This window comes from Citrus clementina, unplaced genomic scaffold, assembly GCF_000493195.1.
Source record: "Citrus clementina cultivar Clemenules unplaced genomic scaffold, Citrus_clementina_v1.0 scaffold_5, whole genome shotgun sequence".
NCBI classification, from domain to species: domain Eukaryota; kingdom Viridiplantae; phylum Streptophyta; class Magnoliopsida; order Sapindales; family Rutaceae; genus Citrus; species Citrus x clementina.
The window spans coordinates 13,750,022-13,763,641 of record NW_006262201.1 but is presented as its reverse complement, the minus strand read 5'-3'; the positions used below and the strand labels follow the sequence as shown (position 1 = coordinate 13,763,641).

The 13,620-nt window shown below is 31.5% G+C and overlaps 1 protein-coding gene across 1 annotated transcript; it reads right to left on the bottom strand.

Annotated features, from left to right (window-relative positions):
* Positions 1-2,323: 2,323 nt before the first annotated feature.
* LOC18041825 (40S ribosomal protein S26-3) lies at positions 2,324-4,128 on the bottom strand. Its single transcript, XM_006431941.2, has 4 exons — positions 3,951-4,128; positions 3,776-3,860; positions 3,533-3,663; positions 2,324-2,632 (listed from the first exon to the last, which is right to left on the bottom strand). Exons 1-4 carry the CDS (start codon positions 4,044-4,046, stop codon positions 2,546-2,548), a joined length of 399 nt encoding a protein of 132 aa, XP_006432004.1. The 5' UTR covers positions 4,047-4,128; the 3' UTR covers positions 2,324-2,545.
* Between the last annotated feature and the right edge of the window lie 9,492 nt (positions 4,129-13,620).

Sequence of the window (13,620 nt, the reverse complement as noted above, 5' to 3'; positions counted from 1 at the left end):
AGTCTCCACCACAAATCACCTTCTATTCTAATAATCCCATCAATATGGTGCACACCATATGAATTCACAATCTAAGCCTTATCCTTCCAAAGCAAAGCCAAACTACCCCTAAAACCAATCCTATCAACAGCTAGACAATTTTCATACCCTAACTTCCTACTAACATAATTCATCTTCGCTACCACTATAAGGCCTAACCTCACAAAGAATTTTACGCAGAGCACAAGATGTCGAAGTTCTGGGAGAAGAAGACGGATGTTTTCTACAACTGAAGTTCTGGGTTTTGGAAAAATTGGGTTATTGGCTGGAAGAAATTTTTTCTTGTGGTGGGAAGGATGTTTCAATCAAAACGATGTCTCAGGTAGTAGCTTCGTATGTTATGAGTGTATTTCACTTACTTATGAGTTTGTGAGATGATCTTCAGTGGAGTTTTCCAGCTTTTCGGTGAGGGTCTGATGATAACAAGCGGCAGATTCACTGGATGGGCTGGGATAGCATGGGCAGGGCTGAAAAATAGGGTGAATGTGGTTTCAGGTTTTAGTGTGTTTCAACCATGCTACGTTGGCAAAACAAGGATGGCGCTTGCTTATTCATGATGAGGCACTTGTTTCAGGGGTTTTAAAGAGCTAGATATTTTCAACGGTGGTTTTTAGGCAAATATTAGTAGCAATCCTTCTTTTACTTGATGGAGTATTCTTTTGGGACAAGAGTTGTTACAACTGGGGATTCGGTAGTGCCTGGTGTCAGGGAAACATATTCCTATTTATCATGATAATAGGGTGCCTAGAGCAACGACGTTCTGACCTGTTTCTTCGACTTTATTGGGGGAGGATGCAAGGGTTACTCTTTTGATAGAGGATGAGAATAATTGGAATATGGTTATATTACGGGAGCATTTCTTGCCTGGGTATTCAGAACATTCTAAAAGAATAAGCTGCGTCCTCAACATTATCCTGATTGGACTATGTGGCATTACGACCGTTGTGGGGAATATTATGTGAAGAGTGGGTATCATATTGCGAGGACATTAAAGGATTTGTCTTGCGCTGCACCTTGATGTGGAGTTACTAGGCACAGGGGTTCTCTCCGGAAATTAGTTGTACCATCTAAGTTGAAAATTTTCCTTTGGCGTGCACTTGTAGGATTGGGAGTAGAAAAGAGTGGTTGCTAATTTACGTTGTAGATTGTTGAGAAGTTGGTGAGTCCATCTTGCATGCTTTGTTTGTATGCTTAACAGCCCAACTTGCCATGGATGTGTGGAAATGTACATCATTTGCTATTTTAGGCTTAAATGGTCAGTTCGCGTATCTGTGAGATATGCGGACTACGTCAACTCTTGTTCTACTGAGCTTCAACTTTCTGTTTTAATAATGCGGAGGTGAGTCCATCTTGCATGCTTTGTTTGTATGCTTAACAGCCCAACTTGCCATGGATGTGTGGAAATGTACATCATTTGCTATTTTAGGCTTAAATGGTCAGTTCGCGTATCTGTGAGATATGCGGACTACGTCAACTCTTGTTCTACTGAGCTTCAACTTTCTGTTTTAATAATGCGGAGGTTTTGAGAAGAGAGATAAAACTTGCATAAAGGATAGAGTAGCAACCCTGCTTGTGTCGTGCTAGGGCTCTCAAGGATTGGGATGCATGCGTAAGACAGGTTCCTAGTGCGATAAGGACTGAGAAGTATCCCTTGTGTCGTTACAAATTGTTTCCTTGTGTCGTTACAATTTGCTTTGTTCTAAAAATTGTATTACCAGAGAAGTATTCACAATCAGAAAGTCATTTTTGAGTTATTTCCTTATTTAATGAGAATGATTTAATTTTATAAAAAAAAAAAAGCAACACTTTACACCATCTTTACTACATAAAGATGAAAAACTACATAAGTTTACACTCCAAATTTTCTACTGCTTCATCAGAACATACCACAAAAGCACCCTCATATTTTCTACTACTTTATCAGAATATACCACAAATTAATAGGGATCAAACTAGCAACAAAAAGATAACTTCGGAAATTTTCAACAGATATCTTATTGGAAATTTTCCACAAATATCTTATTCATTATTGGTTCCTTCACCACACAATTTTGATGTTACGCATCTTTTGAAGTTTCAATTAATATGAACCAGTCATACCAGAATCACAAACCAAAGTAAGAAATGAACTAACTAGTAAAACAAGCAATTTGAAGAAACAATTTCACCAATCAGCTAAAACCAACTTTTTGGCTGCAGATTTCAATAAGCAAAATCAGATTATTAATTTTGCAATAAATAATTAAGTCAAGGCAAGACATTCAACTATCGGTAAAACTTAAGCAAAACAGAACAACAACAATTTTACTTCAATCACTCCATCAAAATTCTCTAGGGTTTTGATTCAAACTTTTGACAGTAAACAGTTCTCTGATGCATGACAACAAAACACAAAACTAACATAAAAGTTTGCAGTGCTCTAATTAAACAGACCCACATATCTGATACCACCACATAAAAATCTCAAAAGCCTCAAAGGACCAGAAGCACTGACAGCAGAAAGCTTTCAAGCACGAGCAGCAGCTGGAGCTCCAGCTGGACCACCAGCTCGTGGGCCTTGACCAAGAGCACCACCAGCCTTTGGGACATCATCCTATTGACAACATAAAAGAGTGACAGAGGAAGTCAAGCGGATGAGCAACATAGGAAAGTAGAAAGAGAAGACTAGTACTACAATTAGTAAATCTCCAAACGTGAAACAATGATGAATACAACAATTCCAGATAAATTGATAAAATAATATCAAAGAATTCAATAACTCTTTAAATTTTACAAATGCTAAACATAAAAACACTATCACTTATTGAATGTTCTATTTTTTTTTTCTTTTCACATCTTTGCCAGTAACATATCAACATCTCATTGACAATACAGAGGAGGAAAAAAGAGTAGTGGTAATGTGAGCTGTTCCTTTAGGGCAACATTATTGTATGGAAAATAATCTTTAGTTTATTAACCCATTCAATACTCATTTTATTAAATTGTCTGATGAAAAGGATGTGATAATAAACAGAGTAATAGAAGGCAAATAAGATTTGAGTTTTACTCAGAAAAACTGATCTTCATACGAGCAAAGATATCACAACTTTTTCATTATCCATTCTAGGTGAGTTCGTGACCACAATTTCACAGTAAACTGATGCTAAGCCTAAATGAACCACTTTTTACATCTTACTCCCGTAACAATGTTTGTCCTAAAACACATGAATCATATTAAAATACAAATCAACCCAAGTTTAGAAATAAAATGAATAAATAATCTAAATAATCAAATTAAATCTGTTACAAGAAGAGACCCAGCACTACTGATTCTAAAGGAATCAGTTATGGAGAATTAGTCTTAGAAAAATACATTGACAAAATTATTCGAAAATTTTAGGAGCTTTATTTCCTTCGAATTTTCATGCAACTAGTATAAAACGCACCTTTTATGTTTTCAAAACCATCGGAAAGCAACTAAGTCATTATATGAGATGAAATTTAGCAAACATACCCTGCGCCTGAAGCGTTGCGGGGGCTCACGGATCCTCCTGTTAGTACGGGAACGAACTCTCACCACATGAGAGTGGATCGCACACGAGACGCAGTACTGCATCTTAGCATATAACTTAGGAAGAGTGTAACCTTCAAGCAATCAAATCGAAATCGAAATCTCAACAGAGACAAAGTGCAAATTGATAATAAAAAAATAAAAAATTGAATGGAAATACGAAGAGATTAGCTTTTAATTTTATACCGTCATAAACACACGCCTCCTGAACATCCCTAACAGCAGCTTGCTCAACAATGTTCCTCACCAAAAACCTCTTAATCGCCTTGTCCTTTTTTAATATAAATAAATAAATTAGAGAATTTTTAGACGAAATTTTTTTTCCTGCATTTTTCCTCTGGAAGCATACAGAAAAAAGTACCTTAGGGCAGCATTTGCCGCAGTTAGAGCAGCGGATGAACTTGACGTGGCCACGGCCGTGCTTGTTCCTTCCTCCGTTCCTCCGCTTGAACGTCATCTTGTTGTTGTTTTTGTTGCGCCGCTGCTGCTTGTTGTTTCAGAGGGTCAGGGTTTGTTCGGAGAACATTGAAACAAGAGTGTGTTTATATATATACACACACATACACCCGCCTTACTAGGGTTTGCTGATACCCTAACGGGTCGGGTAGGCCCGGGTCGGGTTGTCTTAAGCCGTTTGTTATTATGGATACGGACTTCCCCTTTTGTAAAAATATTTTTAAAAGCTAAATTATAAAAAAATAATGAAAACTAAATTATATATTAAACAAAGTCTAAATCATAGTGTTACATTTAATAGTTAACTTTTGATATTTTGATATTCTTTATTATTTCAAACATTTTCAAATGCTAATATAGTCATTGATTAGACCACATTCATTAAAGTTATTTTTATTTCTTCTGCATGCATTACAAATATTCATCATATCATAATCTAATTCATTATTGAAGAGAAGAGTAATTTATAAAATAATAATAATAATAATAATAATAATAATAATAATAATAATAATAATAATAATAATAATTTAATTCTTTATTTTTTATTTTTTAAAATTCTTTGTGCCTGGAGATGGCAAAAGTGAATTTAAGCCCAAACATATTTTTTGTAAACCGGCTTAAAAGGCTTGGATTTATGTTATCAAAATAAACAAGATTTTCCTCATTTTGCTACAATATTTATTCCCAAAAAAAATTACCTTTTTAACTGTTATTTGTAATGAATATTTTTCATTTTTATTCATTTTGTTTCTCTTTTTATCTTATCTAATTGGGTTATGGGCTCAATATTTGGGCTTACAAATAGGATAAAGTTGGAGTGGCTTTGCTTGTGAAATGCTAAACACATCGAGATTGGCTCGGTGTGCTGTAAGTCGTACTGTCCCGGTGGGCCAGGAGCTGAATGTAGTTCTTTCGTAAGAACAAATGTAAATAAAATTAACGTCCCTTATATATTTTCTCTCTCTTCAATGTATTTCACTAGCATAGAATTATTATTTTTATTATCATTAAAACAATCTAAATTTAAGAAGTAATTTCTCAAACTAATTGCTGCACCTAAAGTTTATACGTCTAATAAAATTGTATTATACCCATAAAATATTTGTTATTTTTCAAGATTTTTTTTTTCTTTTAGATTCTTTTATTGACAAATTACATAATAAAAAAATTTGAAAAGAAGAATACAAATATTAAGATTGGAAGCATGAGAAAATCAACTAAATTGGTGAACTTAGTGTAGTTTTATTATTATGGAATTTTTGGAGGGGTGCCAATTGTTCATATAAGGGTTTATGGAGTTGGGCTTGAATAGTGGATAAATTCAACTAAATTGGTGAACTTAGGGTTAGTTTTTTTTTTAATGACTTAATTGAATAAATTTCAATTAGTTAAGTCATTAAATTCGTTTGTTTTTTCTTAACTTAATGAAAATTTTCATTCATTAAGTTATTAAGCCAATTTTTTTTTACTTTTCCCTTCATCTAAAAAGTTTGATGATATGATTAAAATTCTAAAATATTTCTATCAAATTAATTAATTTTCATCCTTACCTAAATAAAATTAAAAAATTAGCATTATTACCCATCACTATAACTTGTGATATTATAGTGGTAGACTACTATTATTTGATCTTTTTGTTTTCTTCAAATTACTATTATTCATCTTCATAATTTTCTATGAATTTTTTTATATAAGAACATTATAAACTACAATAAAATTGATTAATATATACTAATTTAGAACATTAAAAGGTTGTACTCAATTAAAACTTATTTGAGTTATGATAATATATTATCTTATTTATGGTCTTTGAGATGTTTATTATTTGTTTAACATTTATAGTTTGTAAGGGCACAAATGTAAAAATACTGTTTCAATTTTTTTTAAGTTAAAAATAATTTAATATTTATTTTTAGAGATTCATAAAAATTAACATATTATTCAAATTCAGACATTCAACTCTATTTAGAATTCAAACTAATTTAGATCTACTCACATTTTAGATTAAAAAACAAACGCCACCTTAATATAATTTTATTTTAAAACAAACTTGTTAATAAATAGTTGAGCTTCTAACACCCCTCTAAAACTCTTAGTAAACTCTATTCTTTATATTTATTACCCTTTCTTTAATGAAATTAAAAAAACCATAAAAATCAAACTAGAGTTTTAATTAAATTTGTAAACACACTTTTTCATAACAAAATTCTCATTATAATGTAATTTATTTCTTCATTGATTAATTTTTTTGATTTTATCAAAATTTTAATAATATCGTGTATTAACATTTAAATATTATTAGGGCTCATCACTCTTAAAGACATTTTAATTTAGTTAAGTTCATAATATAATTCTTTTACATGATTTTTTCTAGTTATAGAGTAATCATTTTACATTTTCTCTAGTAATAGGACTTTGGTTACAAAAAATAGGATTTTATAATGATATAAATCGGTGTGAAAAGAATTACTCTTTAACAATATATGGCGTGCTCCAAGTTTTCTTAATAAAGTTGAACTATTGACACCCTTTGAAAACCTCATAAAACCCCTCTTCTAAAAGTATCCCATTAAATATATACATAAAATACACAACTTTTATCAAAGCCCACCTTAGTTTCATGAATAATCCTATATTTTATTTCTCAGAAAATCTAGTAAGAATAAAATTCTTATATAACAGAACTTTTTTCACTAAATTAGTTGCCGGCCTTGCAAGAATCACTTTCAATTTCCTTCCTCCTTTTTAACAAGCTTTGCTTTACAAAATTTATAACATTTATCTTTTTTTTTTCTAAAAAAAAGTTATTGTATCATTCTAAAAAAAAAAGATATAGCTATTAAATTTTGAAATTAAGTATCTCAAAATGAAGAATAATTAAAAATATATATAAAGGTGTTTAATTAAGTTAAGGATACCTTCAAAAATCATATGTCAATTGATAAGACTAATAGAGTTTCAGTAACGACTCATCCCCTAGGCAACTTAGGCGGTTGCCTAGAGACCCGCAACATATAAAGGTCCTAATTTTTTTTTTCTAAATTATAGCTATTAAGTTATTAATTTATATATATATTATTATCATTTTATAATAATCTTTTCCGTAAATAAATTATTAAATCCCTACAAATCTCTTTTTGATGTTAGAATTGACCCTTTTTATCCTATTTATTCCTATAAAATCTCTAATTAACATTATTTCATTTAAAACTCTATAAAAAACCAAATATCTCTTAACTTATTATTATCCATAAATAGTTTTTATCAATTAAAAAAAAGCCACGATAATTCCCAATTCCCTGTCAATTTCAAAAGTTGAAGGCTTTGGAGATTCCCCTTCATCAATCTCGATCTCTCCTCCATCAAAGCACACACAATTTATTTTTAATTATTTTTCTTTATTTTTATTTTTTTTCATTTGGATATGATTGCTCATGTTATCCCCTTGTTTGGATTTTAGGGCATGTAAAAAGCTTTCTTTAATTGTTGCTTAAAGGGAAAAGAAAACTATTTCCATTGATCAGAGCTGCTAAAGCTTCAATCCAAAAAGTTAAAGTTCTCAAATATTTAGGTTTTTTCTTTCTATTCTCTTCTTAATTAGTTGTATTATTTAAGTGTTATTATTTCTTTTTTGAATATTATTGCATTCATGCGTTGCTTTCTTTTAATAATCTAGAATAATTGTTTGCTTGTTTACAGTTCTTTTCCTAAAAATGTCTACTAGAAAATATGCTTTAAGATATAAAAAACTTCAAAAAAGAGAAGAATAGAAAAGTTAGTTCAATTTCAAAAAGGAACTCTTCATAAATTACTCAAAAGTAGAAAAAAAGGATGTGAATTTGAGTGAAGCATCAATAGTTGATGAATGAGCTCGAACTAAATTAAAAGATGATGAGCCAATTAATGAAAACAATGACATTGAAAATAATAATAATCAAAATTGTGATAATACTCTCACAGGAGATTGTAATAAAAATGTGAATGAAGGTGAAACTAAAGATGAAATTGAGGATTTTGAAGAGTATTTTTTTTTCAAATAATATACATGATCCTGGTAGATGGGAAAATGTAAATAATACATTAAGAGATTTCCTTGTAGAGAAAGGTCCAATTAAAGATAATGATATAATTTTTCCAAAGGATAAATTTTCTAGGCACTTCTCTACCACGTATTACATTAAAAAAACTACCTAGTGTAGAAAAATATTTTAGAGGGTAGCTGATTTATTCAAAAGATTTTGATTAAGTGTATGGTTTTTGCTACAAACTATTCAATACAAACTCCAATAAAAGTCAACTAAGTAATGAAGGAAATAACGATCAGAAAAATCTTAGTGTTAAACTTAAAAGTCATGAAACAAGTAATGAACATATTACTAATATGAATTTATGGGTTGAGTTAGAAGTGAGATTATTGAAGAAAAAAACAATTGAAAAATATATTTAAGAAAAGATCAATAAGGAAAGAGATCATTGGGAAAAAGTATTAATAAGAATTATTGCCATTGTAAAAAGTCTTGCTAAAAATAATTTAGCATTTTGTAGAAAGAATGAGAAGATATACCAAGATAACAATGGAAACATTTTAAGTTTAATTGAAATGATTGCAGAATTTGATCCAATAATGCAAGAACATGTTAGATGCATTAAAAATGGTGAAATTCATAATCATTACCGTGCACATAACATACAAATGAGCTGATACAAATGTTAGCACTTGCAACAAAAAATGAAATAATTAATAAGATTAATGAAGCAAAATATTTCTCAATTATACTTGGTTGTACTTTCGATACAAGCCATCAAGAACAAATGTCTATTGTATTAAGATGTGTAGATATTTTAGCAAACCCAATAAAAATAGAAGAACATTTTTTTAGATTCTTAAAAGCTGATGACTCTACTGGGAAAGTTTTGGGATTCTTAAAAGTTGATAACTCTACTGGGAAAGGCCTTCTTTAATGAACTCATAGATACAATAAAAGTTTTTGAACTTGACATTAATGATGTACAAGGACAAGGATATGATAATGGTTCTAATATGAAAGGAAAACACCAAGGTGTATAGAAAAATAGTTAAAGAACACATTCTCGAATTTGTCGAGAATATGAAACGTGTGTCCTTTGTACTATACTTCTAAAATAGTTCCTAGTGGTGGATTTATGATTGGACGTCATAAATTCCTATAAACACTAGTATGTGTTATGACTTAATTATGGTATGTGATACTAAAATAGATGATGAATTTCATATTATTGACATGAGATGTCAAGTCAAACACATAGGTACTTGTTGCAAGAACGAGTTTACTGAACTTGACCAAATGTAATAAGCCATATGGTTTTGAGTGTTAATTGCTTATTATACATTGTGATAGACACTATGTTTAATAATGATCTTTAGACCTGAGGCATCACAGATGTCTTGTACATAGACATCTCTGATATGTGAAAGTATAAGGATTGATTCCTAATCAATGAAGAGATCTAACAATAGCTGTCATGGTTGGTTATGTATGGAGATAAGTGTATGGCCAATTTGGAATTCATCACTTTGTAATATACAAAAAAGATGTCCCTGTAAAATAATATGAATTGGCATGAGAAATCCTTGATCCTTGGCCAAGGTGAAATATATTTGAAGGAGTTCAAAATATATTTTTCATGCTAAGGTCATTTAGATTTATTTTTGAGATAAAGCATAAATGCTTATCACATTAAACCATAAGCCGTGCATTTATCTGGACATGGACGATGAAGAGACCAGGACATAGAGAAACAATGGAATAGGTTCTATAAATCCAACAATTCTTGTTATTTGGGTGGCTGTGAAATACTGCTAGGTGTCACTAATGACTTGTAGAAACCTTAAGATTATTAGTGGTAAAACGTATTAGCAATGCAGCTTAAGGTCATTAGAAAAGTTTTAATTGATGACTAAAGAGTTTAGCATCATTTAATGAATAAGGAGTTATCATTAAAATAGTTCTACTACCTTATAACAAAGAACCTAAAAGGTCACACACCTAATAGAAATGAAAAATGAGTTACTAGAAAATGAAAAGTTAAATTTCCTAATTTTAGGAAAATCAATCTTTATATTATAATTCATTAAGAATGAATATATATATCTTAAATATGATTTGAGATAGAAATTTAGATGTTCCATAAATAGTTTAAGGAACAAAATAAATTTCATAAATTCTCAATTAAACATTATGTACAAGATCGAGTAAGCAAAATAACCATATTGGACATGTTTCGGTTCATAATTGGTTATGGACTTCTAGACCAATTTTGGGTTTAGAATTTTGGACTTTTTTGGACCTAATATTAGGGGTGGGCACTATTAGGTTTGGTTCAACCCTTCATTAACTGTCAAATTCAAAATGTGTGCACAACAACGGACATGCATATAATCCCCATTCAACACTAAAGAATCATCTCTCCACGTGCTCAATCTATCCTTTAAATATGTAACGGCACCCTCATTTGCACTTACATTGTCTACAGTTACTACAAAGACTCACTTTATACCCCAATCAATCAAACATTTTTCAAGTTGCTTGCCAATCGTCTCCGATGTATGATCATTAACGGTGTTAAAACTAATAATTCTTCTATATAAGTTCCAATCTGTGTCAATAAAGTGAGTTGTGATGACCATATAGCTAGCCGTCGTAATAGAAGTCCAAATATCGGTGGTCAAAGACACTCTTTGCTTATTCCCGACCAATAAGCTCTTTAACTTAGTCTTCTCTTCCACAAACAAATTAAGAGTATCTCTAGTAATAGTTCTCCGTGATGGAAGAATATACCTAGGAGCAACCACACTGCAAAAATGTTTAAATCCTGGATTCTCTACAACAGAAAATGGAAATTCATCAAGAACAATCGTTTTTACAGTTGTCCGTGTACAAGCATCCTGACTAAACCCCCTTGCCCAAAGATCTTCACTACCAACATATTTAGTTAAAACTATTTGATCCTTCTCGAAGCTCTTATATTTATCGCACCTCTCTTGATAGTGAGTCTTTAAAGTGCTAGTCCCGTGCCCTATACGAAATTCTACACCACAATAGTTACATGTGCACTTTTTTGCATCACTTGGCAATATAGTGAAATGTTGCCACACCTCTGATCTTGGCAGCATCGCTTTTCTGGGTATTGAAGCTCTTTTTCTCTTTGTTCCACTACTATTGGATAATATTAACGAATCATTTTCAACTTCAGTGTCACGATCAGATTCATTGCTTCTGGATTCAATATTGTCTTGGACCTTCGAAGAAGCATCCATATGAAAATATTGCAAACAATAGTCAATTACGAAAGGCCAACCCCATTTAGCTTTTACGAATTAATTTATTCTATAATCCTATCACTTAACCAATTGTAACATTGTAAACCATAAATTAATTTGACTAAATCAGTGGGCATTACTAACTAATTGTTAATAATAATTCGATTATATCAGTAGGTATTACTACAAATTTTTATTACTAATTCGATTAAATTAGTGGTTGTTACTACACGCTATTAACTATTAAGCTAACCTATTACATATTATTAAGAGCCCAAGATAGTTTGAAAAATTACAATACAATTATTGATAGCAGTTCGGTTCGGTCATGATATTAGAGTAAAGATTAAAAAATTTAGAAGTAATTGCCTGTCTCACGCACCTTGAGTCCTTGACAGCAGTTCGACAAGACCAGTGACGATGATGGCGTGAGGAAGGTGTGGCTAGCAGTGAACAAGAGTGAGAGATGGTGCCGAGTCTGCTGACTGAAGCTCAACGGACTGAAAGTTGCAGCGTTTGGCGCAAGCGCAATGGATGAATTCGTGACAGGCTGATGACAATGACGACGGCTTTAATGATGGTGAGGATGATAAGCGGTGGCTGATTACTCGTGTGTTGTGGTCGGTGAGAGAAGAAGAGTTTCAGATGGTGGGTGGTTAGTTGCTTATGCGGCTGTGTGATGCAATCTGAAATAGTGAAATGTGCGTTTTAGTTAGCTTAGGTTTTCACTCTTCACTTTCCTTTTTTCTTAAATTTTAATTTCAATTCTTTCACTGAACTATTTGGTTCAGCAATTTGGTTTGGTTTTAAACCGAATCAAATTAAAAACCAAATTGTTCAGAAAATTTGAACCATTTAGTTTTATACCATGAACCGAACCAAATCAAATTACTATAATACAGTTCGGTTCGGTTCGAACCAAATGCCCACCCCTACCTAATATGGATTAGGAAAAGGCATAAGAATATGTTACAAAAGAAGCCCACAATTAACCATTTGATTTGATCAAAATGAGCTTAATTAATTAAAGACAAAATTAATTAATTTAGTTATTTATTTATTCAAAATTAATTTGATTAAATCAATTATTGAAGTGATAAGATCACATTCAATAAAGAATGGCTTAGTGGGTGGGTCGAGCTCATGATATTGAAAAAATAACAGTGGCTTTATTTGGTGGAATGAATGATTATGAGCTAGCATGCTTCTTCATTATCTCTCTCATTTCCAAACGAAATTTGGTGATTCCAAATCCTATGAACTCCTAGAACATTTCTAAGTGTGGACTGATTAGAGGCATCACAATTGGAGTGCTTTAAGGATATCAAATCGTGCAAAAACAGAAGTTATTCGTGCAGTGGTCTATTTCCTGGACAGTATTCGTACCTTGCTATTTTCAGTCATTTTCTCCTACCTTACGAAGTCGTTTCTGAAACTACAAGTGAAGTAAATAAACTTTAATCTTTCCTCTTGATTTTTGTTTTTAAATGAAGTCGATCCGAGGTTTCCAAAGCTTCTGCCATCCATTTTAATTTTACTGCACAAAAAGTTGCGTTTTTAGGAACCTCATGGACAAATGTTGTCCTTCAATTATATGAGATTATAACTGATATTTACAAATCAAACTATTACTAGGACCAACTTACATCAATGCTTTTGGAGTTCTGCCTATATTTTAACTCTCACTAATATTTGAGGGATGTCTACTCCACTCACACTTGGGTAAGGAAGAAGACTACCTTTACTCAATTATACATTATAATTAAGGAAGGAAATACCCCCACATTGTGTTTGTGGAGGTTCGAACTACTGCTCTTCAACTTGGAGGACAATAGCCCTAACCACTTGCCCTTTAAGCATATCAAATTAAGTAGCCAAAAGTTTGAACTTTTTAGTACATCTTTTTTTTAAGGCAATATTTACTCTCCAAAGCATATGTATTGATGAATTGAAGCATAAGATGTAATAGTTAAGGACTTTGATTTAAAGATGAATAAAACAGAGAAGTATGAGGTATGGATCATGTCAAGAAAGTAACAATTTGGTCATATATAGGAAAAAAAATTAAAAAAAGGTTGAAAAATCCAATCCGACCCAAGCTCATGCAAACACTCAGGACAATGCTTGGGCTTACATAAAAAGTGCAAGCTTGACCTAAAAGTACGAGAAATGCATGTGTGTGTATACATTATTCAAATAAGATACACCTTTGTAATATTTATTTACCCACCTATAATATATATTTAATGTTTTAAATCTTTTAAGACTAAAA